The following is a 27,649-nucleotide window of genomic DNA, read 5'->3' as shown; positions in this document are numbered from 1 at the left end:
GTAAAGCTGAACATGTGAAGGGCCATTGTCACACCAAATTTGGGTTTTGTTGGTAAAGATGTTCTTGCAGCTGCAAAAAGTCTTCTATGATGTCCTCTCAATGTGTCTTCCCAAGAAAATAAATCTTTGTCAAGAACAGAATCTGAAAAAGCAGAATGATGGCCCGTTGGGTAAATCATATTTGTTCTATTTCACAACTCTCGACAACTTTTCAGTCTTGTTCTGGATTTCCCTGCTCCTGCTTGGGCAGGCCACCAGGATATTTTGACTCGCGGACAAATTTCCGTGTGGGAAACTGAGGATTGAGTGCAGTGGCCTTAGGAAAGCCTGCTCCCAAGTCATGGTGAGCCCTGTCTCAGCCTCGGGTCACCGGTGCTGGGAGCTCCCAGATCAGCTGCACCTGCTTAAATCAGATATAAGTATGGGTCTGTGTGTTCAAACTGGGCTTCATAAACAAAAGCATTTGACTTATACAGAATAATTTATTTCCAACTGAATTAAATTTTAGTTTAATCCGTAAGTAAACTAAGGAAGCAAATGTAAAGCTAATTTCTTTTTTTACATCTACAAAGTATTTAGGTGCTTTACAGCCCTATGTGGCCCTTGTCAGATAATCCCCTCCACACATAAATTAACCAGTGCATGTTGCTCAAAAGCAACGTGTAAGGTACTTACAATCACGTTGCGGTGTGGCCTGCATGAATATAATCCCTTCACCCAGCTCATGTGCTGTGTATGATGGGTATGTCATTTGATTCACTTATGTGGTTTATGAGAGGATTTCTGCCTTTTCTCCATTTCCCTTATTTCTTACTAGAAAAAAAAAATCAATGGCAAATGAAATACATATTGTTACAGTGAAATCCTGTTTAATGGGTAACTTCAATTCCAAAAGGCAAGGAAACAGAGAGCTAAGGCTGGGATTTCATCCATCAGTTACACCTACAGCCTTAGATGCCTTTCAGAGGGGTGATTTCTGGAGAGCAATTGCTATTGAGTAACGCAGAAATTCTTCCTCTTCTTTTTAATGCTAGCGGTGTATTTATGCATGTATTTTTGTAACAGTAGCTGTGTAAAGCTTTAGGACAGAGCGTCTCAAATGTCATTCATGCACAGAAAATGATGTAATCCCTGATTTTTCCTCACAGTTTTCATTTCAACTGTCAGACTGACCCCCTGCTCTCTTCGCTCCAAGCACAGGTCTAAGCTGTGCGGGGAGGGGAAATAAAATAAACTTGCCAGCTGAAGGTTGTGACCATGCTTGTATATGGCTGGGAGGTGAAAGATCCTCTGCTGAAGAAAAGCAGCTGGTCTGTGAGGAAACCTCCCTGCGCCCCAATGGACTTTTTATTCCAATTTTGAGAAGCCATCGTTTTGGAGCGATGCCTGAGCTGGAACGGCATCCTCGGCGGCTGTCTTCGCAGGAGACGGGCTGCTTCAGAGGGCGGTTTCAGCTCGTGCAGGCTGCTCTCTGATCTGTGCAGGAGGGTGAACCAGTGTGGGTGCCGCTGGGGAAGCACTGCATGCAGAGCTACCCAGGGGATGATACAGGAGCGCCATTTTCCAGGTTGGCACACCCGAAGGATAAGGGGAAGAAGAGAGCTGTGCCTCCGCCGTACCTGCCGCCGTCGGGAGAGTAGCGTGGTGCGGATTAACTTCCCAGCGTAACTGGGAAAGCCTCGTGAGCCTGATCTCATTTACTGCAGCTGGATGTCGATTCTGATCTATGTTCTCCTGGTTCGGGAGTGCATTTTGGCCTGCCGTCGCCCTGTGTATGGGAGGGAGATGGCGTATCGGCCACACACACTGAGGAGACCCTTGGTGGCCTGGTTACAGCCCGCTTGTCACCGCTTCAGTGCTGGGAAAGCAAAAATATACCCAAATCCCACTAAGAATATCTATTGTGCATGATTGCGTTTTCTTTTCTTGCGTATCCGAAATATAGATGCTAATATTGTGAAGAAATTGCAGTAAAGCAACCTGGGAGGCAGGGAGCGTAGGCAGATCAATGCTCTGTCAAGATGTCAGACCCTGTTTATCTCCTGCAAGAGGACCTTACAGCTCCCCTTTCTTCGCAGGTTTCGTTTTACTTTGAGTCATCATTCTCATCTTTTAGGTCATCAGTGGCTTTGGTCGTACATTTGGCACCACAGCAGGATCCTGTAGGCCAGGAATATCTTGGTCCTGACCCTCTAAAAATGCACAGCTGACACCTTCCCAGATCACAAACATTTGGTTTTTATTTCTAACACCTTGCAATTTTAAACTCTACTAAAACCAGCAAAAATGAGATCAGTGCCCTTATGTTTTTTCAGCTGAGCCTGTTCCATCATTGTGTGTCAGGTCTGTAGTAAATTTACAGTGTTGTCAGAGGCAGTCATGCTGTCTCACAAATTTGAAAGGAAGAGAGGAAGGGAGAGATTTATCTTGGAGCCTAGGGGTAGAGCAGTAAGCCAGAACCATCGCACTCATACCTAAAAATGAAGAACTTTTGTGTTGCAGATGACTGTACTTTTCATTTAGCAGGAGGTGAATTCTCTCCAGTTGTAATTTCCGCTCAAAATATCTTTTTTCTTTTTGAATTTTATGGAATAGAAATTTAAACGCAGATGCAGAAGTTTGGACCTCCCGTGCAGTTTTGGCTGGGTAACGGCCATTACTGCTGTGTAGTGGGAAAACAGCAAAAGCAAAAGCAAGGAGAGGGAGAAGTACCTGCACTCCGCGTCACTTTGGGGAGGTTGGCTTTGCAGTGGCCCCTTTCACCGAGTGCTTCCTTTCCTGCAGACCTGTGGTATTGCAGAAGTAGAAAGGCAGAGAGGACCTGTGAAAGCAAGTACGGGTTATCACTGTATCAGTTCTGGGCACCCAACTTGAAATGCCTTAGAGGGACCTTGTTTTTAGAAAGGACCGGTAGCAGACGTAGAAGGAAACTCAACACCTTTGAAGTCCTGTAAGCAGGGCACTCAGAATTGCTCCAGCTGGGCCAGGAAGGGTGCAGCCTACTGAAATCCTTCATTGCCGCAGCCCTGGGGTAGTTACCTACCTAAACCAGGAATTCACTCTCCAGCTGTGCCTCCAAAGTTCCTCTGGAGCTGGAGCACAACCTTTTCTTCCAGAAGCTGGTACCCAGCTCTGTGGAACAGCTGAACCTTTAAATTGTTTGCCTAAGTGGCTTCAGTAGTCTTGTTCTGAGGACTCCAATTCACGTGTTCTACCTCCTGTGGTGTATTAACCACCAGATTAGAGGTAGATCTGATGGGGCTGTTTTCTGTTCCTTCTTCATGAAGTTGTGCCACCGTGAAACTAAGTATGCAAGCTTCACAGGCAAGAAGAGGGTAGAGAAAGGCACTCGCCCAAAAGGAGAACATCCTGGCCTCCGTGCATTAAAGAACTGTTGGGGAAAAAAATGCATAAAATTTTAACGTTCTTGCGTTTGTCATAATATCCATGAGCAAGCAACTTTGAGCATGACTCCTGCTTGAGGGGCTGCAGAACGAGGCAGCAGCAATACTAACCCACATGTAGGAAACAGTGAAAGAAGGTCAGGGCCTTGAAGAGTTGAAGTCAGAATGAGCCACAGGCACACGAGCATCTCTCCTTTGAAGTAGCTGAAGATTTGGGAAGCGTGCAGCAGCTCAGTGCCATCCTCAGTGAAACATTAATGTGGGTATGCTTTGTCTTTCTGTACCAGGGGTGCAATTAAGGGGCCAATATGCAGGGGCCAATTTAAGGACATTTTTCTTAAGGTTTCTTTTACGCATTTTAAGCATGTAGACGATAATTGCAACTTACTGTAAAGAAGATTCAAATTTATGGGAATTGCACATGCCTACCTGGGGAGAAAATGTGGCCCACTGAAGCAGGGATTTTTCAGTTCTTCTATGTTTCAATGTTATTGAAAACATCGTTGATAATTTCCAGAAAAGTTGAAAAAAAAAAAAAAAAAAAAGTTGTGTTCTGAAGCATTATATATAGTTTTAGCCAAGCAAAAGATTTTGCAAAATCCAGGCAAATCAATTTGATTTTTAAATTAAACTTTTACATTAGATATTAAATGCTCTTTAGAATGAACAGTCATTGTTATTTAATATCAGCATTTTGCAGATGTGCTGATATAAAAAAAAAATGAAAAAATTCTACACCTTGTAATAATTGAATTAGTTTTAGTTCTCCAAAAGCCAGCCATGATCTGCATAGATGCACCTTTGCACTTTCAATATTCATACCTGTCGCTTTTTTAACTTCTAATTTTATTGGAGAAACAAATATACTATAATTGATTTAGGTACCTAATTGTGGATGCTTAGAAGTGCAAATGCTTAGTTATGCATTTTACAAGGACAGAAATTCAGGAACAACTTTCGCTATTTTCAGGAGCATCAGGAAAAATCGAAATCGTCCATCATACCATCATACTGACTCACATACATACCATTTTCTAGGAACTCTGCCTAATTTTCCAAGTCCGTACTTCTTGTTTCTGACAACACTGAATTAAGTTACAGTAGAATCTATCACTTGAGGAATCTTGAGTCATTTAAACTTGTTTTCCATCAGAGCATTCAATCAAGATTGGCTTATCAGTGGCAGGGGTATAGCAGAAGCTGTAATGCTTTTCACCTCCTTCTTTATCAACTGTCTCCCAATAGCTGTAAGACTTAGTCCATAAACCCCCATCAGTTTAAACTGTATTAGCACTGTACAGTAATGGCAAGAGAGCAATAAGAAGTGATGTTGTACTTCTTAGGGCACTAGTGAGCTATTTTTCTTGATGCTGGGAATCATCCAGGTCTATTACTGTAGGCTCTCAGCTCCTCTGAGAAAACTGGGAGCTAATGATGATCTTAACTGAACTGAAACTTTTAAAACTGTTTCTCATATTATCTAAAGACATTCATCACTGTATTTATAATGTCCTGAGCCTCAGGCATAAAAACCACTGCAAGTGAGATGAACTAATGAAATTTGATAGAGAACTTCATTTTCTCCAAGAGACAGCCATCAGTTCTACCACATCCCAGTTACCTCCAACAGCTGAAAGCTCAAACTGGTGCATTTGGAACAGAGTAAGAACAAATATCTCTCTCATAAAAAGAAATCTATTTGTGTGCTTTATTCTTGAATTACAAAAATAACAGTGGTCACCAGTCCAATGACTGCCTAGCTTTCATATTTTCAGCAGCTGTCATATTTCATATGGAGTTCTAGCCTGAGGAGTTACAGCTCACTCTTTATCCATACTTGAGTCCCTTGTTCTATTTCTAAGACTGGAAATACCACTTTTTGAATTAATTTCTGGAAAATTATGGAAGAAGAGTTACTTGTTTAAAAGTACTGTATTCCTCAATTAGTGTCTGTAACTAGTTTTGTAAGCTCTTGTGTGGAAAGTTACTTCTGTCATTTATTATTCCAATCTAGATCAAATCTTTAGATCTAGGAGTCTTAATTTCTCTAGTCATACTTGAGTACACAGTGACAATTTATAAAAGTTTATGGGCCGTAGCTAGCTTCAGTCAGTTTACTTGGCCAAAATAACCTGAAATGCAATTCTTTTGTCACATGGTCATCTATAATTATATTTTTGATTCTATCAGAAAGATTAGAATATTTTCAGTCTATCCAGTGCTCCCTAGACTGGGAAGTTGCCAAGAACTGTATATGGAGAGACCTTCATTCTTAAAGAGAAAAAGCCTGTGGGGCTCCAAGTCCTGTGATTAGTAGCTGAAAAAGCACTAGGAAATTGCTGTTTGGAAGGCAGCTAGCTGTTTCAAAACTTAGGCATGTTTTTAGATAAACTTCCTTTTTTTTCTTTGTGGGGTCACTGATAGGATGAAGCTGACTATTAACAAGTTGGACAAACACACCCCCCTGCCTCCAATTTGCCTGTAATGATTTACCACTGGAGTCCGTCAAGATAATGGCACGGAAATTTTGTCACTGTGCTTTCCTTTGCTATTTTTAAATGCATTTCTTATTGCAAAATTTAAAAAAAAAGTGCCTTCTTTGCACTTGACAGTCAGTGCAGCAGATTGTCTTAGCAGTATTATTGCTAAACATTAAGTGCAGGGGTAAGTTTTATATGTGTAAGAATAATCTTTTAAAAATTCCCGTTCCTTTCTTATTAAGGAATTGTAAACCACACATATTTATGAGCACATGTGTGTGTGCCTCAACTTGGGGTAGAAGCTTATAATAAATGAAAGCCATTTTCAAGAATTGCTGTAATGGGCAATATACAAGAGTTGGGAAATTTATTAGGTAAGATCTCATCTTAAGAAACTGCTCCAGAGACTCTCGAGACTTGCTGAATATGATTCTGCTTTGTTGTCATCCGAGGCCAGCAATCTGTGCTGCTCCCTCAAGCTGTCACTTAAAAGCAGCAGAGCCTGCGTCAGCCACAGCTTTGGGGCAGATGTACCTAGACCTTGAATTTTAGTGAGCTCCCCCAAAACGCTCTTAAATTCAAGCCCAGTTGTGTTTGAATAAAAATTAGAACCTTAATGCTTTAACTAGAAAAACCTCAAATCAACTAGGAAAGCCAAAAGAAGACTAAGAAACGTGCGCAGCTCTCCCTGGCCCCGTGTGTCCTCCCAGTCAAGGCGGTGACTGACGGGGCTTCTCCAGCTCTTGGGAAGCACCAGCCGCGTGGCCAGGTCTGGTTGTCCCTTCCCTGCTCCTCACGGCCGTCCCTGGGACGCCGCATGAGCTCGGCTTCGTGCAGGGACTCTCCTCTGCCTGCCCAGCCCTTGCCGTCCCCACAGCAGTCTCCCTGGGGCCGCTGAAAGAAAAACCAACCCCGCTTCCCTCCTTTGGGGCCCATCCAAGTCGGTGGCTTGGTACAGAAACGTCATGGGTAACTGGGAACGTGCAGATACAGCCGAGACCGTGCAATATGGAGCTTCGCTACGCTGACGAAATATTATCCGTAAGGTTTGGTCTAGAGCTGCAGTGCGAATGAGGAGGCGGTGGTGAGCTGGGGAGGTGGCCAGAGAGGGTGGCGAGACCAAGAAGGCGCAGAGCTCCCCTCCTCTCCCCAGCTTAAGGCATAGAGACTTTTAACCGCAGTGACAAGGAATTGATCTTGTACTTCTGGCCCACCTGGAAGGTCTCAAAGCCTTGGTTAAAAAAAAAAACCAAAACAACAAACCATGTCTTTTTTAGCTTAGTTGGGATATGGAGCAGAAAACAGATGAGGAACTTTTGGGTAGTGCTTTACTCCTCTGCTGGTTTTTCTTCAAAAAATAGGCCTAGGGTGGTCAAGGCTTGGAGCTTTTCAGACCAGCCTGCAGATTTGAGATGCATGGAGTCCACAGTACTGTCCTCTCTTAAAGAGACTAAAGTGTTCACGTTTGGCAAATAAAGAGCTAATCCTCTCAAGATACTGCAGAGAATCTTCATTTCTTTGGAGCATCAGTGGGAGCTTGAGGTACTCTGCAACTCACCGCGTAGAAAATTCACCCTTTGTGCCGAGTTCCAGTACAAAGCCTATACATCATTTAAGTGCAACCGAAGATTTCAAAATAGTGACTCAGTAGGAATTAAGTGATGGATAGGCTCGGTGTTGCGTGGGTTTCACTTTCTGATTTGTACATTAATATTAGAGTTACTCATATTCTAATGCAGTATAAGAGTTTAGCTGGGATTCAGTCTTTGGTATTTCACTGTTGCACAATGGCTTGATGCTTATATTCCAAAAATATTTTAGGTTGATTTGTTCTTCCTCACCAGAATTATTAAAAAAATCTTTTGTTTAGACCTTCAAGACCATTATATTTTCTCGAGACACCATCTAGTATGATTGTGGAGAACGTACGCTATGGGAATAGTTGACTAATAGAATAAACGTGGTACACCTGCCAATGGTGTTATTATCAGTATATATGTGGGGGAACTTGGTTGCTGTTCAATGCTATGAACATTTTATTATAGAATATTGTGACAACTTCTGTAAATTGTTCTAAAGCAGCGTGCAGCAGCTTTGATGCATTAATTGAAGATACTTGCTGTAAGCCTTACCTTATTGAGAGAGGCAGAGAGGACGGAAGGGTTGCATGTACCAACTTGTAGAATTTCTCCCCTGTGTAACAGACATGTCAGAATAACAGGAAAATAAGAAAAGATAAGTTTCTGTGCAAAATTAGTGTAGAATCGTGTTCTCTAGATGCAATTGATTTCACAGCAATGCAGGACTGATAGGAGGCTTCATATGCTTAAGACCTATTAGAAAATCTGCAGCTTTTGCTTTCAATGAGAATTCAATTGATTGTCCTGAAAAAAAGTTTTACCAAATGTTGTTAATTTATTCTTTCACAAGCTGCCTCTGTGTGCATTGAGTATGAACAGCAAAATATGCAAGCAATGTCCATGTCCTCATTAAGCAGCCATTCAAATGCGGGGTGGTGTGGGAACTTTGGAACTCAGCCACAGTGGAAGCAGCTACACCCAGGGGAGGTGGGGGGGCGGCTTTGGAATTGGAGGTTTTGACATGTGTGCGGTTCCTGCTTTTCCTACGGTAATGTGTGTCAACCATTTCTGTAGGTGGGATAGGTGTTTAAGATAAGATTCCACATCCACCTTTAAGCATTTAAATACATTTGACTGGATTCTTACAGGGGCATAACTTCAGCTCACTTTAAATCAAAGTAAAGTTTTTAAGACCTTGTTTTATTTTTCCTTGCGCTTTTATAGAAACACACTAAAATGCAGTCAAGTGAAGAAGCTTGGCAAAATCACAGTGCTGTCACAGACATCATCAACTTTGCTATGGCGTAGCAGTAATCAGTCTCTAAACGAAGTGTATCTGTTTTTTCTTTTTTTAAATACACACTTGGAACATTTGGAGTGATAACTTTGTATAGCAGTCATTGCCACCACGGAGAAAGCGTGGTCCTGCCTGCAGGCCCGCTCTAACGGTGCTATGGAGCAGTCTTTACAGATGTGTTCCTCCAGTGAAATCTCAGCTCAGGAAACAGACTGCCAATCACTCATCTGCTGGCGCCTGTGGCATGCTGAAGGATTAACACACCTCATGCTAGAGATTAAAAGTAGCAGTAGTCTCTGTTCTTTACCCTCTGAGGTACTCTTTAACTGATGCAGTGGGGACCTATCAGGGGAAAGAGGCCAAATAAAGTACAAAAGAGAGGAGAGAAAGCAATTAAGTTAAAAGAAAACTGACATGGAGAGTGCTTTAAAACAGGATTTAGTGTCAGAATAAAACAGGCCTGAATGTTTAAATCACTTGGCCACACTCTGCATGTCACTGGTGCTCCAGCGTACAGCAGCTGTGATTGTGTGGCCCCTTCTGAACGTTGTATTGCATTGATTTTGTGTTGTGAATGGAGTTTTAATGTTCTGGGGAGGACATGGAAATGAACTCATAGTCAAAGGTAAATGTTTTAACTTTATGAAAAATAATTACTGGAGAACCTGAGGATAGCTGTTTAGTACTTTATATCATGCCTGTGTGTATGTGCTAGGAACCAAGCACTAACTTCGGAGTTCTTTGATGAGAATGTCTGTCTTCAGAAGTTTATGGCATTATCATGGCTGATAAACAAGGAGAAACTCAAGTAACAGAAATTTCTGCATGCCTGGAGGAACAAGTGAAAATGATGCACAGCAGCTACCAGCCCAGGCATTTAAACAGAATTAAATGGCTCCCAATGTGAAGAAGAGGCTTTGTCTTCTGGCTCCACTTCTAAAGAGGCGATAAAGAAGTATTGTTTAATTTCTGTTAGGATATCATGAAAAACCCATGATACATGCCTAGCAGTGTGACACCTGGAGGTTTAGGAGTAATTCTCACCTACTTCTTACCTCACAATACCCATCTGACTCCATAGGAAGCGTTGGACAGATTAACTAGCAAGCGTGGCTGCAGTGAAATGAATTTGATTGCTTCCAATGCAGGATTTTAATTCAAGCAAAAAAATACAAGGAGCAGGCCCTAAATTGCTGGTGTACAGGGGAAGAATGTCTTCTATTTGCTCTGTATTAGTGAATGACTATCGACAGGATGAATAGTCTCAAGTTGTGCCAATGGAGCTTTAGACTGGATATTAGGAAAAATTTCTTCACCGAAAGGGTTGTCAAGCATTGGAACAGGCTGCCCAGGGAATTGGTTGACTGGCTATCCCTGGTGGTATTTAGAAGATGGGTAGATGTGGTGCTTAGCGACATGGTTTAGTGGTCAACTTGACAGTGTTAGGTTAACAGTTGGACTCAATGATCTTAAAGATCTTTTCCAGCCTAAGTGATTCTGACTCTATGATTCTCTGTGTTCATGAGATCAAAGTTTAGAGACACGCTAAAGATCTTCACCTGTTTTAATTTGGCTTGAGAAAATGCTGTTGATCTTAGTGAGGGAAAATGGGACTTTTGAAGAATTGCTTTATTTTGATTTACATAGAACATAAGTAGAGAAATAGAATAGCACTCAGCTAAAGAGAAATTGGACCCTGAAAGGCAGAAAACCTCACTTTTATAAAGCTTTTTGTAGAGACTCTTTTTGGTGTTCTGTTTGAGGGCCCTCAAACCATACAGCTTTTCTTCAAGGTAGGAATGAATGTTGCTTCCTTAGTGAATGAACGTCCTACTGAAGCCAGCATGATAGACTAAGGGCTTAGGGAGAAAATCATCTTTTTTGCCAGTCTTTGAGCGATGAAGGGTATGAAAACCAGGAGGGAAGGTGTTGCAGGTAGGAACCATGTTGCATATTTCAACAGTACTATGATATTTAGGAAAGATACTAAGGAGTGCTGGAGATGACAGCAGTGAGTTAGTGGCTTTTTGCTCTGTCTAAAGGAAGTGGTAGGTTTTCCACAGCCATTGAAAGCTTCTTTTTAATGTTTGCTTGCTGCTGCTGCTGCTGCTTCTTCTTAAAAAAGAACGGGTATGTCATTATTCTTATCCAGGTATTAAAGGCTCGGGAGCTAAGACTCTTGTATTATTAGATCATTGTTGGCAGGAGAAATTAAATACAGGTAATGCTACCAGGCATTTTCTGTACAATTCAGGTATCTTACATTGGTTATTAGGGTTATCCAAACATTGTACTATTCTTTGTTGCTGCTGACATTGTCCCTAACTAAAACAAATAATTTAAGATTTGTTTCTACTTTTCTGCTTGGAGAGAGATGAGTTGTTCTCTTCCACTCACCCAAGGTAAAAATCAGCATTTTATTGATCTTGTGCTTTGATTTCTCTTATTTGTTCATTTCACCTCTTTTCCATGGTAGTGGTTAGTGTCTGTTGCAGCCCACAGTGATGAGACAAGGGGACCATACCAAATCTTCTGTGCTGCTACATGTCATTCATGCCTGTAGTCGACATACCTTTAGGTATGGCAGGAGAGTTTAGTGTGGGCATGAACAGTCTTAGGAATAACTATACTGTATAAAATGGATCATCTTTGCTTGAAGTCTGAGCACTTCATGGACATTTGAATTAGTTCTGCTTAAACATCTAACTTACGCTACTCTTTGCACTGACGAGATAAGAATAAAAGAGGAGATGTATCTTTCTATGTCATACATCATCTGTGAAATGTTTAACTAAGTTCTGACTGGAAGAGGAACACAACATCTTGATTTCAGGATGAGTTTTCTTACATAATTAAAAATACCAAATGTATGGCAAAATCAAGAGACAAGCAGTATGTATTCCAATATCATTCATGCAGTCAGTATTTTGAAAGCCGGTGGCATTGACAGTGCTGCTTGCACTGGTCTTCCACAAAGTAGTTTTCTTTGGTTTTTACATTCTGTTGTTATTCAAAAGACAATTTTTACTTAAAGGCTATTTCAAGCTACAGAGATTTTACTCTGATCCACATCCAACCTTTATCTACAGACTTGGAGGTGTTCAGGTTCATAGTCTTGATTCTTGTCCATGTCTGTTTTTACTGAACTCCTAATTACCCTTTGTCTTCATTGATGACTTCAGTAATATAATAGTGAATGGAATTTTTGACATATTTTGTAATTGACAGAAGACATAGAAAGCTATTCTAAATGACTGCTTAGGAAGAAGACCATAATATTTGAATTACCTTGAATTACCTTCTTGTTTGTATGTTTATGAAATGTAAAATATAGAAGCTGACGACAGGCTATATATATATAAGGCTGTAGACAGCTGCTTGAACTCTTTAGGAAAACTGCCACTTGTAGATGTGGTTGAATGACTTGCCAAAGAATCAACTATGAAAAAAATATGTCTGTTTTATAAATTGCAAAATGGCAATGACGGAATCAAAATGTACTTCAGAGAGGGCTATAGTTATCATATACAGCCTTGAAAAATTGCCTGGTGTTTTTCATTTTTTGTTGGTTGGATTTTTAATACAAAGGTCAGTACTGCCTGGTTAGGCCTGGTAACACACCTGAATATAGAGAGCTGAGATAAAAAGTTATGCCTTTTATAAGACCTCATCAAGCTTCCCACCAGTCTGAAAAAATGTAATGATTAGTGATGTCCAACAGCTAACTGCCATATGGAGCAAGGAATATATTATTGGGAAAATCTTTTCATGAGTGAGGATATATTGAGCTTTCTGTTAATCCAAGTAGGATCCAAGATGCTTCTTTCCAGAACAGATGCAGTCCCACAATAGATGTAATACAACATTAGCTCATGGGCATAGCTGAGATATAAAGAACAGCTAATAACCACCCGCATCCTGTGTAAAGCAGGCATCACATTTAGAGATACAGATTTGCGAACCGTTAATTTACTAATGAAATAAAACTACAAAAATTGCAGTAGGCGAGAGGACAGCCCTGTGTGAAACTTCGTTGCAGGAGAAGGACGTAGGAAACACTATCCAACTAAATGAAGTTTACGAGATTAATATGTGGATTTAAATTGCAGTCACTATTCAAATTTCCTATTCCACGTCAACTGCATAGCAGGTAACGGCAGGAACTGAGGATCCATAGTTTTGGCAGCATTCGCATCGTAGTCTCAGATGTCATCTCTGTGGAGTATGTCTGTTTCCCGTGGTTATGTTTCACAGTAGAGTGAGTAATATGAAAGTGGAGGCAGCAGTTGTGGAGCCTTACTTGCTGCTTATCCAGCAGTCTCCCGTCAAAACACGCGGTTTAGCACAATAAAGTTTGTTCTCTTACTATCTGTGTCAGGCTGTTTGTCAGCAAGGTGTGTTAGCTGAATATAGCTACCCAGCTTCCTCTGCGTTCCACTGTCTGTTTGGTTGAATCACACCATGACTGACACAGAGACACATTAGTGGGAGGATTGTTTATGAGAAACAGGGAAACAAATTTGACACTTGAGTTTACCAGGAAACTTCTTGCGGGAGCAGAGGTGCTCATCGCTGCCGAATACGCGTAGCCGAGGTCAGGGAGATCTGTCAGGGAAAGCAGAGCAGCCTTGAAGTAATTTTTTTTAACTGTCAGGCAGAGGAGAACACACATGGAGTATTGTTACAGCTGAGCAGAGTGCTGCCCTCCCTCCTCTACTCCCTCAGGACTGCCTAATCGCCTTTCCTCGTACCAGGCTCTAACGAGACACCGCAGAGCGTGCTCCTCTCCCGCCCTCCCGTCTCCTTCGTGGGTTCCCCAGGGACCTACAGCCCCTCTTTTCTGGGGGCTGGTGACAGCGACTTGGACTAAATGTCCCCGTTGGATGTCCTTTTGCTCTCCCTTGCAGTCGTCGTGCTCGCTCCTCTTCCAGGCCAGCACTTTTGCATTTCAGCTTCTGCATGGGAAAGCGTAGCTGTGGAGCAAGCCTGGTCAGCGTGAAAGTACTGACACGTGGGGAATCTGCGAAACCTCTTAAGGGTAATTTAAAAATACACATATTCCTGTGCTGTGGGTGTAGGAGATCTGGTGACAAAAATTGGAAAAGGAGGATTGTTTGGATTGAATTGGGCTGTGTGCTTAGGTAATAAATTCTGCGAGAAGAGTAAAAGAGATGAGGATAGTTGGAAGGGAAAAGGGCTTTCAGATATAGTGGTTTCTTGAGTAAAGAGGAGAAAACGATAGGAAGACAGAGAACATGCACAAAAGGAGCAACTATCGGACACCTGTGGGGAGAGAGAATGGGGAGCGTTGTTATAAGGGAATGCAGAGGAGACAGGAGATCGAAGTCAAGGAAAACAGATTAAAGGAAGAAGCCAAACCAGAAAATGCATTTTTAAGAAGCAGAAGGAGACAGGAAGGGAAAAAGTGGAATGTCCCACTCCTGCCAAACAGAAGAGGAAGTAAGCTGTGACAAAGATGAAAGAAGAGAGACATATATTTGCATGGTAGATGGAAAGAATAGTTTATATGATGAGATGGAAGTGAAATGAGGGGAAGGAACTTATATGGTAGATTCACGTTGATGGTGAAACACAATAAAATCCTTTCTCTGCTTTTTCTCTGTGGCTCCTAAGTCTGGGAAGAGCTGTGATTCCTGCTCTGTCTGAATGATACTCCTGGGTCTTTCTGTTAGGGAAGATACTCAAAGGAAGCAGTGCTGTATTTTGGTTGGTTTAAACTATGATTTATCCTTTGTGAAATGTGAAATGCAAAATTAAATGGTAGAGATGTACCATCTGCTGTTGCTTAATATGTGAATAAAAGCTAGTGTGTTTGGGCAATGTTTAAGCTGGTGATAAGAGCAGAAATAATGGAAACGTTGTTGGCTACACCCAGCAGATCCCTCGTTGACCGAAGCATCATGTTTCTTCCCATGTTGTAGCTCTGTCGAACATGATTCCTGGAGGAGGATGAGCATTTCCTCCTTGACGAAGAGGCCCAGTGTTTTATGTCTGTGTTTTTCTCATTCCTTTTAGGGATCTCTTGCTGTCTGTGGCGCTTGGCCAGGTACTCTCCCTCCTTATCTGTGGCATTGGTCTCACAAGCAAGTATTTGTCAGAAGATTTCCATGCCAACACACCTGTTTTTCAGAGCTTCCTCAATTATATCCTTCTATTCTTGGTCTACACAACAACGCTAGCTGTTAGACAAGGTAAGTGCCTCTGAAACTGTTTTGTAGAAAACAGCAAGGATAAAGGCTTTTGCAGAACAACAACAAGCAATGTGATTTAGACACATACCCCATTAACTTTTGTTACATATTTATGTTACCTAGTAATACATATTGGATGAACTGAAAAAAACCAACAAATCTTCAGTAGCAAAGAATGAATCAGCAGATGTCGAGGATAATGGTGCTACCTAAAACCAAAAAGAAACATCAGCACTTTTGACTTCCTAACTGTTCTTATGGGAATGCTCCTCTTACACCTGCCTCTCTGGCACCACAGCCACACACTCGGGGTTTGTTTTGGATTTGACTGCATGCCTTGCTGGGAAATATTAGCATGCTTTACATCTTACATAGGCTAAGGAGAGCTCAGATGCAAGCAAAGAAGAGCTTGCTAGTTCTAGTTGCTGATCATGGCAATTCAATAGTTCACCTACTGTTAGAAAAAAATAGCAGCCAATTTTTAGCCATTGGGAAGTAGGAGGTGAAGGGAGGGAATTTGGGATGCTGTCTCTCTGGGGTGCTGTGTGGGCAGAGCAGCATTATAGCCCTGCCACTGCTTTGGGACAGGGCCTGTGTAACCAATCTGAGCTCCAAAGTGAGAAATGCGTTATAGTACACTTTAGTACTGTGTATCAAATGATCCTCTGTTCGACAGTCTATGCATAATATAGGGGGGGTTGTGCCTTTCCTGCCCATCCCTCCCTTTGAGATTTCATGTCTAGATGAGGTGTGGGAGGTGAATGTATTTAAGTACATTTCTCACCCACTCTTTTTTTGTAGTCGTTTTATTTATTCACCTCCACAGAACACGTGGATTAGAAGCAAAATAAAAGAGAAAAAATATCATGTGCTTTCCTGACTTGGCTCTCCTGACATAAGGAGGGAAGGGCTCTATGGAAAAAAAGAACTACAAAATGTATTAAGCTGTGGTACATTTATCAGCATACCTAGAGGTTCACATTTTCTTACAGGAACAAATATATTTGGTTTGTTCTTTGATGTTACATCTTTTAATGATTTGGGAACAACCCTGAAGCTTAAGTTCTTCACTCACAGTACGGTCTTGTGGTACAATACTATAAAATGTTCCAAAACAGCAAGGACTTCATTTCCATGCAAAAAATGAACAGTCAAAAATATACCGCTGTGCTCCAGCACAAAGCGCTTAAATGTATTACAACTTAAGTTTTATAAACCTTGGTCTCCATTGACATTTTTCAGAAGCGATGAAGGCCAATCTGCGGAGGAAATGTCAGCTCTTATATAAGGAGAGATTGCTCAGGCAGTGTTACGCTGTCTTGGTATTTCAGTTTGTGTAGGGGGAAACATCACCACGTGCTTTGCTCTGCAAAAGGTTTAAAACTTGTATTAGTAGCATCTTTCTGGAGAACTGTGTTTAAAAATAATTCTTCTGAGTGTAGGATTGCCTAGATGTTCACAAGTTCTGTCCCAGAAATGTCCTTCTTGGGACTGATTTAGATACTGTGGAAGCCAAGTCTCTATGACTTTTAAATAGATTTTACTTTTTTGAAAATGCTACCTTGTGAGAGGATATATGGGCCAGCATACTGCTGTGCATTACAGGGGTTTATTTAGAATAATGTTTGACACCTGGTATATATCGACATTTCAAAAATGCTATCAAGTGCTCTGTTTTACACATATAAAAATATGTATTAAAACTGTACTTTATTTTTGTAAATAATTTTCTGTTTAAAAATATAGTTGTGGGCTAAAGAGAGTTTGTCAGCGCTACCTGCTGTGCCAGTAAGATAGATTTGGGAAGCAAATGAGGAAAGTGTTAGGAATATGTGAAAAAATACTTTCTGGACAAGTGAGGAGGATTGGGGAATGTGTTTGAACAGGCCTGCGGTTGAATATGGGCCATACGAACAACCAGAGCACAACATAAAAGGGTACCAGTGGAATAGTCTGGAAAAGGAGCTGTCAAAAAAAGAAAGACAGTTTGGTCCAAAAAAATCCAGAGCAAAAGTGGCTACAGAAGCGATGAAAGCAATGATCCAGGCAGTCTGCATAACATTCCTGCTGGATGGTATAGCACTACGCAGCCAACTCATTTATTCAGCATTTAATATTGCCAAATGATTGAGCCTGACATTGTCTTTTTGCTTGTGTATTTATTCAAATTCATTATCTGTGTTTGTTCCACTAAGGCAGTTTTTCTAGCAGCTCTAATCATTTGGCTTCGTTAACAGATGGAAATCACGTAATAATGATATTAATTTTATATGGGATGATTCTGTTCTGAGTGCTGGGAACATCAGAAGGCTTTTTTTCCAAATGTGGTTCTCCTACTCTGTATGCAAGATTTAAGATTCTTTAAATTATCCTCTTTCTCCTTCAGAAATCAAACCATCATAAGTTGGCTGGTAGTCAAAAATAACTGCACCCCTTTGTCTTTTTCTTTGCTTGCTTTCTTAATCTCTGGTGTTTTTGCAGAAATGTACTGGCTAAGGAGGCGTCACTTGAGGTGGCCAAAACCACCCTTAATTCACTGTAGGACTGAAAACTATAATTTCCTGGGACATAAGGAACTCCTCTTTCTTTAGAGGCTTCTTCCAAGTTTTGATTTACTGTGGATCCCCTTTGGCTTAGCCTTCCCTCACTGTTCATCTTCTCACCCTGTATAAACTTCCTGAATGATACTGAAAAGGTAGAATTTGCACTAGTCTCTGAAAGTCGTCATTAGCAGAAGATTAAAACTCCTGATTCCTGAGCTCTTCTGACTAAATCCTTCTGCAGTGAATCCCCAGCTTCCAGCAGCTAAAGTTAGTCCATAGAGACCAGCAGCTTCTACTACTTTTTATATTGTGGATCAAGATGGTTTCTTCCAAAAGAATTTTATCACAGCCCTTTATTGAGTGCAAAAATTAGGACTACCACCTTGCAATGAATCCACACATGATCAGACAGTATAGGAGATGCACAAGTCCTGCAGGTGCCAGAATCTCTGAGTACTCTTAAGTTTCATTCCCATGTTAAAAAAAGAAAAAAAAAGAAAAAAAAAAAAAAAAGAAGGAAAAGCTTGTCCTGTAGCTCTAGATGGGGAACCGGTTTGAAGGCAGTAAAAGTGGACTCAACAGTTTTAAGCAGTGAAGTCCATGTGAGCAAGGCTTTTCATCATTATTGCAATTCTGTGCTCATGACCAGAAATAAGGAGTGACAGAAGTGTTAAAGGAGATCTGTTCTTGTGAGATTTTCATATGAGCCTTAAAACGTGGATACTGCTCAGGTAGTGGTCATGAAAAGGGAAAGACTTTGGCCAAACTGGGATTTTTCGATGGAAAAGCCAACCCCCTTTTCTGCCAGTTGAACTCTAAAGTTTCTGTTAAATGTTGACTCTGGTATCTAGAAAACTCTCTCTTTTATTCTGGATATTTAAATGCTAATTCTAATTTTTTTGTTGTTGTATGTAAATTGAAGTTGAACATATTATTTCCCTGAAGAGGTGAGTGCAGAGGTTCTTCGCAGTTAGGAATGCACACGCTCAGGCATGCATAGATGCCAGTAGCCACCTACCCACAAATACGTATCCACTAGAGCTTCCAGTCCAATGCTCATTAATGCACCACTGCTGAGGTCCGAATATAATACTTTAGCAGTTTTCTTTGTATGAGAACAATGCTATAAAACTGATGTCACTAATGCAGCATTATGAGGCAATGGCTGTCGTTATGTTTTATCTGGCTCATATGCCTAAAATTTAATAGGTAATAAGGACTTCCTCAGTTCTTTCTCTTGAGGTAACTTCCTCTCATGCCTGTTGTGTTCACAGCCAAAACCTGTATTTGTCCATGGTAACACCTCTGAGCTGAGAAGAAGGTTTTAACACATATTATCTCAGCTCGGTATCCCCGTCGGCAGAGGATTCTGCTTAACAGAATCTTGTCAGGACACTTCCAGATACTCCTTTGGGTTGTGTGTTATTATTAATTGAGGAAAGGAAAAGCCTTGGCTATCAGGAAGAAAAGCCTTCTCTCAGTGAAATGGAGCTATGGGACATAGAGCTGGTGGAGATTAGTTTTAACACCTTAAAAAGCAGTAAGTGGGAAATTGTCTATAGTGGACCAGAAGGTGTTAATTACTAACAGTCAACATGGGTGCAAGCATCAGCAGCTTGCCACCAAAAATAAATTACTTCTAAAAGCCACCTCACATATGCTACAAATGAAAACAACACATCTACTAGACATCATTAAAAAAAGAAAAAATATGAAACTGCTACTTTTTGTTATTCTGGAAAACAAGAAATGTGGGAGCAGTAAAGATGTCTTTTGAACAGAAGGGAACCATGAAGCCTTAAGGGCACAGCGAGCAGGGCTCCACATTGCAAGCTGTTCCTTTAATTTTAGTGCAACAAGTTACCAAGTATTTTCAGCCCACCATTACTGAGGGCTGGCAATAATTTGCTAGTTCAGAAAAGGTTTTATGAATCTGTGTATGTCTGGATGAATTCTGCTTCTAGGCTAAGTGATGAGGTTACAGCATATGTCAATGGAAATATGGTTTTCCCTAGAGTAACTGTAATGTCTTAGATTTGACATATCATCAGATGTGATCTGTGCCCCCGAGCCAGCTAGAGAGTCCCGTGAGACTATTAAGAATAGCAGTCCTGTTACTGGAATATCATTTTTTATGCATTTCTATCTAGGATTGGTTTATGACATTAGTATCTCAGTCACATGTAAATTCCTGATTTATCTGTTATTGAAATATGTATTTCCATTTAGATACATGAACCTACCCCCCGCCAACAACCTTCCTACTTCCCCAAAACTGACTGAAACAGGCTACTTGAAGGAAAGTAGAGCACAATATAGGAGTTGCTCTGTTTTGCTGCCGTGCTTGTCAGCTATTTATTGAATGATAGAAAGGGTAAATGTCTCTTTTTTTACTCAATTTCATTCCACTAGCAATGTTATATTAACACAAAGCTAGTATTATGCACTTAACTCAGGTAGAGCTACCAGAATTTCTTCAATATTATCACCTTTTTCTTGTCGACTGCCCATAATGACATGCCTGGAAAACAAAGAGAGTACATGATATAAGCTGATCAAACTATATTAGATATAATATACTTTGGGCAATATGGGTTGTACCATTGAGATGAAATGTCTTCTGGAAAGGCGTCGATCCCATCAGCACTTTCAATGAGAAGCCTTCAGAAATACAGGACTCTGTGTTCGCCGAGGATGACAGGGAGTGATTTTGATTAGAACAGATGCATTTCATCCTCGTTCAGCTTCCGAAGTATGGTCGTGCCTCCGTTGTAGAACAAAGAGCTCGGTTAGCCCTCCAGTGTCGAACAAAACCTGCGCAAGCTACAGCCAGGCAGCTTTATGGTCCTCTCTGCCTGCGACACAAGCGGTCCTCGGTCCCTCAAGGCGACGACCCAGCCCACACGCTGGCCTGAAAACGCATGGCACGTCGCAAAGAGCAGCGGCACTCCCCTTGCGGCACGGGGGGAAGGCACGTCAAGCTGGCCCAGCCCGCTGCAAGGCGCCAGGCTAACCCTGGGTTGTAAAAATGAAATACGTCGGCGAGCATGGCTTGGGACCAGTGGAAAATAATGATCTTTCAGGTCTTTGGTATTCTTATGGCAGCACTGCAGAGTCTCCCTGCCGTGCTGCGCTTTGCAATCTGCAGTGCGCTTTCTCCTAATTACTCTGGACTTCTAATTAGGGATGCCAAACTGTGTGGGATATGTTTATTATGAAAATGGTCAGCCACACAGTCCTTTTGTCTGGGCTTTGAAAAGCCCTTTTCATATTCAGAGGGAATTCTGTACTTTAGGAGAAATGAAACTAGAATGCTGGCTATTTACAGGCACTTCAAATTGCAGGGATCTTTTTTGTAATGTGCAATTTTCTGTTTTGGATAGCATGCTCACAGGAGCAAGAATTATGACGTGTGACGTGTTCGGGATTTGCCTATCACATCATGGACACCACAGCAAGCTAGCTAGAAAAAACCAGTAGGACTAGAGCCAGATTCTTGTTCAGTCCCATTTATATAGTCATTGTGTTTGTGTTTGAATTTTCCCTCTACTTTCAACTGAGTTTTAAAAATTTTCTGCTGTAAAATGCTGAATGCTGCGGCTCTCTCTACTGCATGGGCCTTTATTTTACTCCGTAGGTGGTTACAATTCAGTGACGTGTTAAACTTTTCCTGTAGGTATAGTTTCCATACAGGACTTCGGGATCCTATTCTTTATGATAGCTTCCCAAACCCACAGAATTTCCCTTCCCAGTCCAATGAAGTCTTCTCACATTCTTAGCCATAATACAGAAGCAGATGCAATTTCAATAGAGTATGACTTATTCCACATAGCTGGTAGGAAGGCAGGGTAAAAAACAGACCATGTTGGTGATACAAAGGCAGGGTTAAAACCAATAGACTTGACCTTTCTGTCCTTTGCTCTGTTTTGTTTTGCTGTTCCTAGTGGAGAGGTTGGGTGTTTTTTTCAGTCCTCGGGGTTTTTCATTGTCAGCTGTCCTTGTTACACTAGCCAGCAGACAGACGCTTTCTGCTTTGGCCCTACTGCTCCTTTCCACCCACACAAGGGACCAGGCATCTCAGGGCTTAAGTCAATTTTCATTTTCATCAGGTGCATTTTGCTTTGCCAGCTGTTTAGCAAGGTATGAATAAACACTGACAGAGAGGAATCCTGGCCCCAAACATAGTGAAAATGTGTTGGCCGGTAAAGGCACAAAAGCAACCTCAGCCCTTTCTTTCTAGTGTTTTTATTTCTCGGTTCTGTGCTCCTGATTGTTAAGTTAGGCACCTGCTGTCCGAACCCACAGCACGTGTCCTGTGCTACAAAATACGTGTCCTTCTGTTAATCCTGGCCAAAGCAGCACAGTCTATCCTCTTGCTTCGTATCATTGGAATAAATCATGTACATCCCACAGCACATACAAATTGAAAATTGGAAAATACTGTTCCTTTAGGGTGCAGGTGGCAGCAGTTAAGCATGAACACTGTGTGTCATGGTTTAATGATGCAAACACTAATACACTCATGATGACCCCAGAGCAATAAAGGCCAGGCCTAATCAAGCATTCATGCTGTAGCATTCTCTGTAGTAGTATCTCATGATCCCTGATGCACCTCATTCAGTCCGGAGATGCCTCTGGTTTTACTAAGTTGTTTTCAAAATAGCTCTGCTGCTCAAAGAAGTATCCTTTGTGCCATCAAAGACAAAAGAAGCTGCAAGAGGGCATCAAGCGAAAGGACAGGAGCACCTCATTTTTCCTATGCCTGCTGATGCGGACAGGAGGACAAAAAGAAAGGGAGATCTCTTACCATCCTCTTGACCTAAATGAAGAAATGGGAGGTCTTGTCCGCACAGAGAGGAGAATTTGTACTAAGGTTGCATGTGAACGAAGGGTACCTCTCCTTGCAACGAAGTCCCCGGAGGATTCAAATCAGACAGTTCAACACACAGATGCTCAGGTCACTCTCAGTTCGGGAAGTTCAGACCCGGTCATGTTTCTGGCTGACAGGTTTATGCCCTCAACCAGTTTCTTCTAGAAACAGCATTCAGATTTGCACCATGGTTCAAAGACTGGTGCATATTTTATGAGAGCAAACCTTACAGGCACTAAGTGCAGTGAGCGTAAAAGGGATGCCAAGCTTTAGGCTGGCTGAAGTCCTGGGTGATGGACCATGTTTGCATCAAGACGCTGCATCATCGCTGTGAGGCAATGTCTATACTGAATATACTACTTGAGAATAAGGCAGTTTTACCCTGGAGGTAAATGTACATACAGTTTAGGAACATTTAGCCAGATGTGGCCATTCCGTGCCAGTAAGTCCATAAATAGAATCCACAGATGCAATAAAATGGGAGGCGATGCAGTTATTCAGCTCACAGCTGCAGCATCACAGGTAGCTAGTGGAATTTAGCAGAAACAAACAACAAAAAAATGATCACAGTGTGGCATTTTATACTGTGATGCTTTTCTTGGTGATTCCAGCACCTAAATCTGAGACTTGGGGCAACTCTGCCACATATTTGCATTTATGTTTGGATCAGGATTTAGATTTTGTTGCTGAGCCTGTGAAGCTCCCTCCTTCACATGAAAAATGCACATTTTTCCAGGAGCCGTGCCAGCCTTTGAAACACAGTGCTAGTCTGAACACAAGTCTGTGAGTACCTGTTTGAGAAGATAAACCTCGTCACTAGAATGATGAGTGGGCAGGCTCGAGGAAGCTCTGAGGAAGTGCAGGTTGAACACTCGTGCATCGTGCTGCTTGATTTGCATCCCCATCTCTGCAGCTGCCGTTACCTGTGTTTGTATTTGTACCACAGGTTCAGATAGGGGCACAGATGTTGTAGGTAAAAGAACCAAGGCTTCTGAGCGTGTGGAAGCCAGGCATTGCATGGTGCGGTCCTGGAAGTGCTCCGATACCATGGCAGCGAGCACTTACCAAGCTTTGAAATTTGGTCCACAGTATCAGAGTACTGTGCAGGGGTGAATGTGGTTCTCAGTAATTTTATTTGAGGGTAAAGCAGCTCCCTATCTAGCCTAGATTGCCTTACAGTATGTCAAATAACAAATTGTCTCTTAAGGGTGTGAGCTGAATCACAAACAGTTGATTTTCTGTAGAATTAAGGGATAACTGTCCTTTGTAGTGTTAGTATATGTGTCTGGCTCTTCTTCTTAATACATAAACATCTCAAGTGCTGTTTACAAAACCAACCATCCCTTCCCACCACAATGAGGAAAGTTAATGGTTCTGATACAATAGTGTACCCTTGATCCTACAGCTGTAAGCAGAATGCAAGGGTTGTCTCTGCTACTTCATGCAGTATCAGTATTTGCCTGTGATTTATTGAATATTTAAACATTCACCAATTCAAGCAGCTAGCCGGGGTAGCAGGATCCACATTCAGCACACGTAGCTCCAGCGTTCATACGGGAGATTTGAAGTGTGGTTACAAGATGATAACTGTATTGCCTGAAGGAGATAAGTCCCGCTCTGCCAGAATGGTGCTTTGTATGTAATTAGTGTAAGAATTCAGAGGAATAGAGTTTATCCGTGCGATCGTCTTTCTCATTAAAAAAGAATCATAATGAAAGAAGAAAGCAGTCCCTGCAGTGAATTGGATTGCCTTCCTAACTTTTCATTAAATCAAAGACTCAGCAGCATCCCATTTTGCAGAGCCCAGTTGTAAACTGTACACAAGACTGGCAGCAAAGTCCCTCTGAAGATCACATCCTTTCTGAAGTTTTGGACATGCAGTATATTTCTCTTACATGGGAAATAGTCCACCTCTCCAATTTCTTTTTCTGATTTCATTAGCTTCTGTTAACAAGATGGTACTGGAAAGAGCAAAGAGCATATGTGATGCTTCAGGTAACTCACAGCCACAGCTATAAAACTTAATCTAACTAAACTGCCTTTTCTAAAATAAGCAATATGAGACAACATGAATCAAGGGAATAAAAAGTTATGCTAGTGGGAAAAAGCTCTATTTTCAACCAAGATTTAACACAAGCAGTAATTTCCTCTTCCATCATCTCCATTATTACCAGGGTAATCCATATAATTATTGTTATAACTAAATACATCTTTCAGGCAAAAAATATACAAATATCCTATGTTTTTCCACCATTTTGTAAGCATGTTTTTTCCTTTATATTTGGCTGAGCTGTTAGCCATTGGCATATGGTTACTTGGAACTCCTGTTGCATTTCTGGGTGACAGTGCTATAATAATAATTGCAGCTTCATCTGAAAAATTGTTTACACATTTAGCACTCAGTGTAAAAGCTGCAGTTGTGCTGTATGCTCTCCCTTCTGCTCATAAGCCACCGAGCCCAGGCGGAAGCACCGAGTCACTTCTGGAAGATGCTCAGAATTCAGGGACCTGGGGACTCACCTTTTGGCTTAGGTCTCCCTTTGGCTGCAGCTTTGCTTCACAAACCCTGAGGATGCTTTAAACCCAGGTCGCTACTGAATAGAGCAGCTCAGGGTCATTAGCGACCAGCCCTGTTAGAACCAATCCCGACCTTATCTTTCCTGATTTAGCATTAGGGAGAAAAGGAGAAGGATAATATATGCCATTTAGCAGCCTCCTCCATTTCTTGCACACATTTCCCTGATGGGAGGAGGAATCTTTGAGGGAAGGTGGGAGCTTTGCTGACAGAAGTAGTGAGCGCTCCAAATACACAGAGGAGGGAGAGACCATGTGCATGTCTCAGAGGAGCACTTATCCGTTAGTTTTCAGTTATCTGACAGTGACAGTCAATTCACAGGGATATTTTTGTAACTGTTACAGAAACATAGCAAATGAGGTTTCAAAGGAAAATTATGCATCTGTACCTTTTCTGAGTTAAATATTCATGAGCTTGCTTCTGTGCAGCTACTAGAATATTTACGCAATATAATTTGTCCATGCTCCTCTGATTATCTGTCTGCAATCTGATATTTGGTTTTGTTTTGTTTAATTTTAAAGGAGGTTTTAATACCCCAGGGTAGAGGTGGACTGTCACTGCTTTAATGAAATGGATCTGCACTGATTTGCGGCAGTGATGAAGGAGTGAAGGAGTTGCATGTTCATGACCATAAATTATGATATCTGCTGTTTGTTTTCATTGCTATTTGAAATCTTTTGTTTGAACGTGTTCTTGAGTGTCCTATTAAGATTTCAGCTGCTTGGCATACAAGAGGAACAACTAGTTAGTGCCCTTATTTCCTATGTTTGGCACGTAAGAGGTTTGGCTCCATTTTAAAGGACCTGTAGTGGTTTGCCCTCATGGAGGGATCCTAAGAGGTTTTCCATGCACACACATATAATTATATACATGCACACATACATATATACACACACACACACACATATATATACACGTATCCAAACCCCCACATGTATTATCAGTAGAATTTATTTTTAGTATTATTTTGTATTGCTTATCATCTCAAAATCCCAGTGGACTTCAGGTGTTCCTGAGCTAGGCTTCATGCTTACTTGGACAGGTGTATGATAGGAAACAGGCCATGGTGTAACCAGGAACATCTCATGTCCACTCACAGCTTTTACGTCAGTTCAAAGAGATGGAATGCCATAAAGGGGACAGAAGGTTGCCCATGACCATGCTTTCCACGTGAACCAAGTTGCCAGTGACCTCTTCCCAAGCATGCCCTGAGGTGAATTCCTGAATGCATGGACACTGATGAACGATCCTATGGAGTCTTTTGTAACAGCATGCCAAAACCATGGGTTAAATTTTGCGTTAGGACAAAAGATGTCTTGTGTTAAGACTTTTGTGTTAAGACTGTATTCCAAAGCTGAAGAGAGCAGCAGGAACATTTGAAGGACTCCAGTGAATTTCTGATGCCCTCATCACTGAGCCAAACCTGGTGTTGTAGAAATGCTTGTTGGGAACTGGTCCCTGGAGATAAGAGGTCTGAATGGACTTGGCCATTGAGCCCGGCAGCCAGCAGTCACTGGGTTGAAATCACTGGGTTGAAATCACCGGGTCGAGTGCTTTCTAAGAAAACCAGCTAGCTGAGGGGGCAGCAGGCTGGCAGGAGATGAAGTTACAGAGGCAGCTGCACAGACAGAAGTCTGACTGTGCAACATATTTTTAAGCGGAGGCTGGAAACGGTCCTGCCCCAGTGCACTCCTGAACGCTGGTATGTGAGGAGCCACAGCATGTCAGGTGGCCAAGGTGGAGAAATCATATCAAGGGAGAAGCACATTGTACCAACCAGTGTATGCCCTGGTATTTTAGTTCCTGTTTAGATGATAATGTGGTTGGTATATATCACTGTCGCGTCCCAAGTGACATGTTCCTCTTCCCACTGGTGTTTTCCTCTTCCTACATCAGACTCTGCCTCTCTCTGTGGGAAAGTGCCCTACTGAGGATGTATAGGGAAATTAATAATCACTGGAAGTTACTGAGCAGAAGCAAGACTCTAAAACTTTTCTCAACTTTTCTCCCCACACTGCAACTGTAACACTGATTTGCATGGATAATAATACTTGGGAATGCCTGTGGATCTGCACCGTGTGATAGTCTGAGATCTGCACGCTCAAAACCACCTGCTTTTTCTTTGGTGAATGGGGTATTAGAAATGTGGGAATTCAGTCACTTTTAATTTAGTAAGGATTTTGAATGTGTTTGTTTCTTCTGTCGTTGTTTGCTTAGAAAATATAAAATAGGCTGTCTTTATCAGAAGAATATTTCTCTGAAGTATGGAGCAAAATAAAAATGATAAAAAAGAAAGTAGGATTCTTTGTTCTTTAAAGGATATGGCACACTGCAGAAAAAAATGTGTTGTTTCAAGGTGAGAGAATTCAAGTCGTATCTCAGAACAACTTGCCTTTAAGAAGACAAATGACAGTATTTACGATAGTATTTTCTCCAATGATATAATGACTGCTGAATAGGATCCTTTTTCAAAATAGAGATCACACTCACCAAGAGCTTTTCATAATGCAGCCCATTGAGATAAACGTAAGATACAAGGCAACACAGAAGTTTGGACATGTATACACCACTACTTCTTGCTGTATATGTTTGCATTTCCATTAACAGAAATGCACGATTGCAAGGAACTCCCAGGGCATCTGTGAAAGAATTGCACCATTAGTATGCCTTGACGATAGACACATTTCT

The 27,649-nt window shown here is 41.5% G+C and overlaps 1 protein-coding gene across 1 annotated transcript in view; it reads left to right on the top strand.

Annotated features, from left to right (window-relative positions):
* The window catches only part of SLC35F1 (solute carrier family 35 member F1), a 256,549-nt gene that overhangs the window by 133,283 nt on the left and 95,617 nt on the right, over positions 1-27,649 (top strand). The window contains exon 3 of the mRNA XM_030002012.1: positions 14,798-14,973. Within this exon, the coding sequence (XP_029857872.1) occupies positions 14,798-14,973 (176 nt within the window). The remainder of the gene's footprint in view (positions 1-14,797; positions 14,974-27,649) is intronic.

The sequence above is a fragment of the Aquila chrysaetos genome, chromosome 2, assembly GCF_900496995.4.
Source record: "Aquila chrysaetos chrysaetos chromosome 2, bAquChr1.4, whole genome shotgun sequence".
In the NCBI taxonomy this organism is placed as follows: Eukaryota; Metazoa; Chordata; class Aves; order Accipitriformes; family Accipitridae; genus Aquila; species Aquila chrysaetos.
This window is presented reverse-complemented; position numbering and strand designations above follow the sequence as displayed.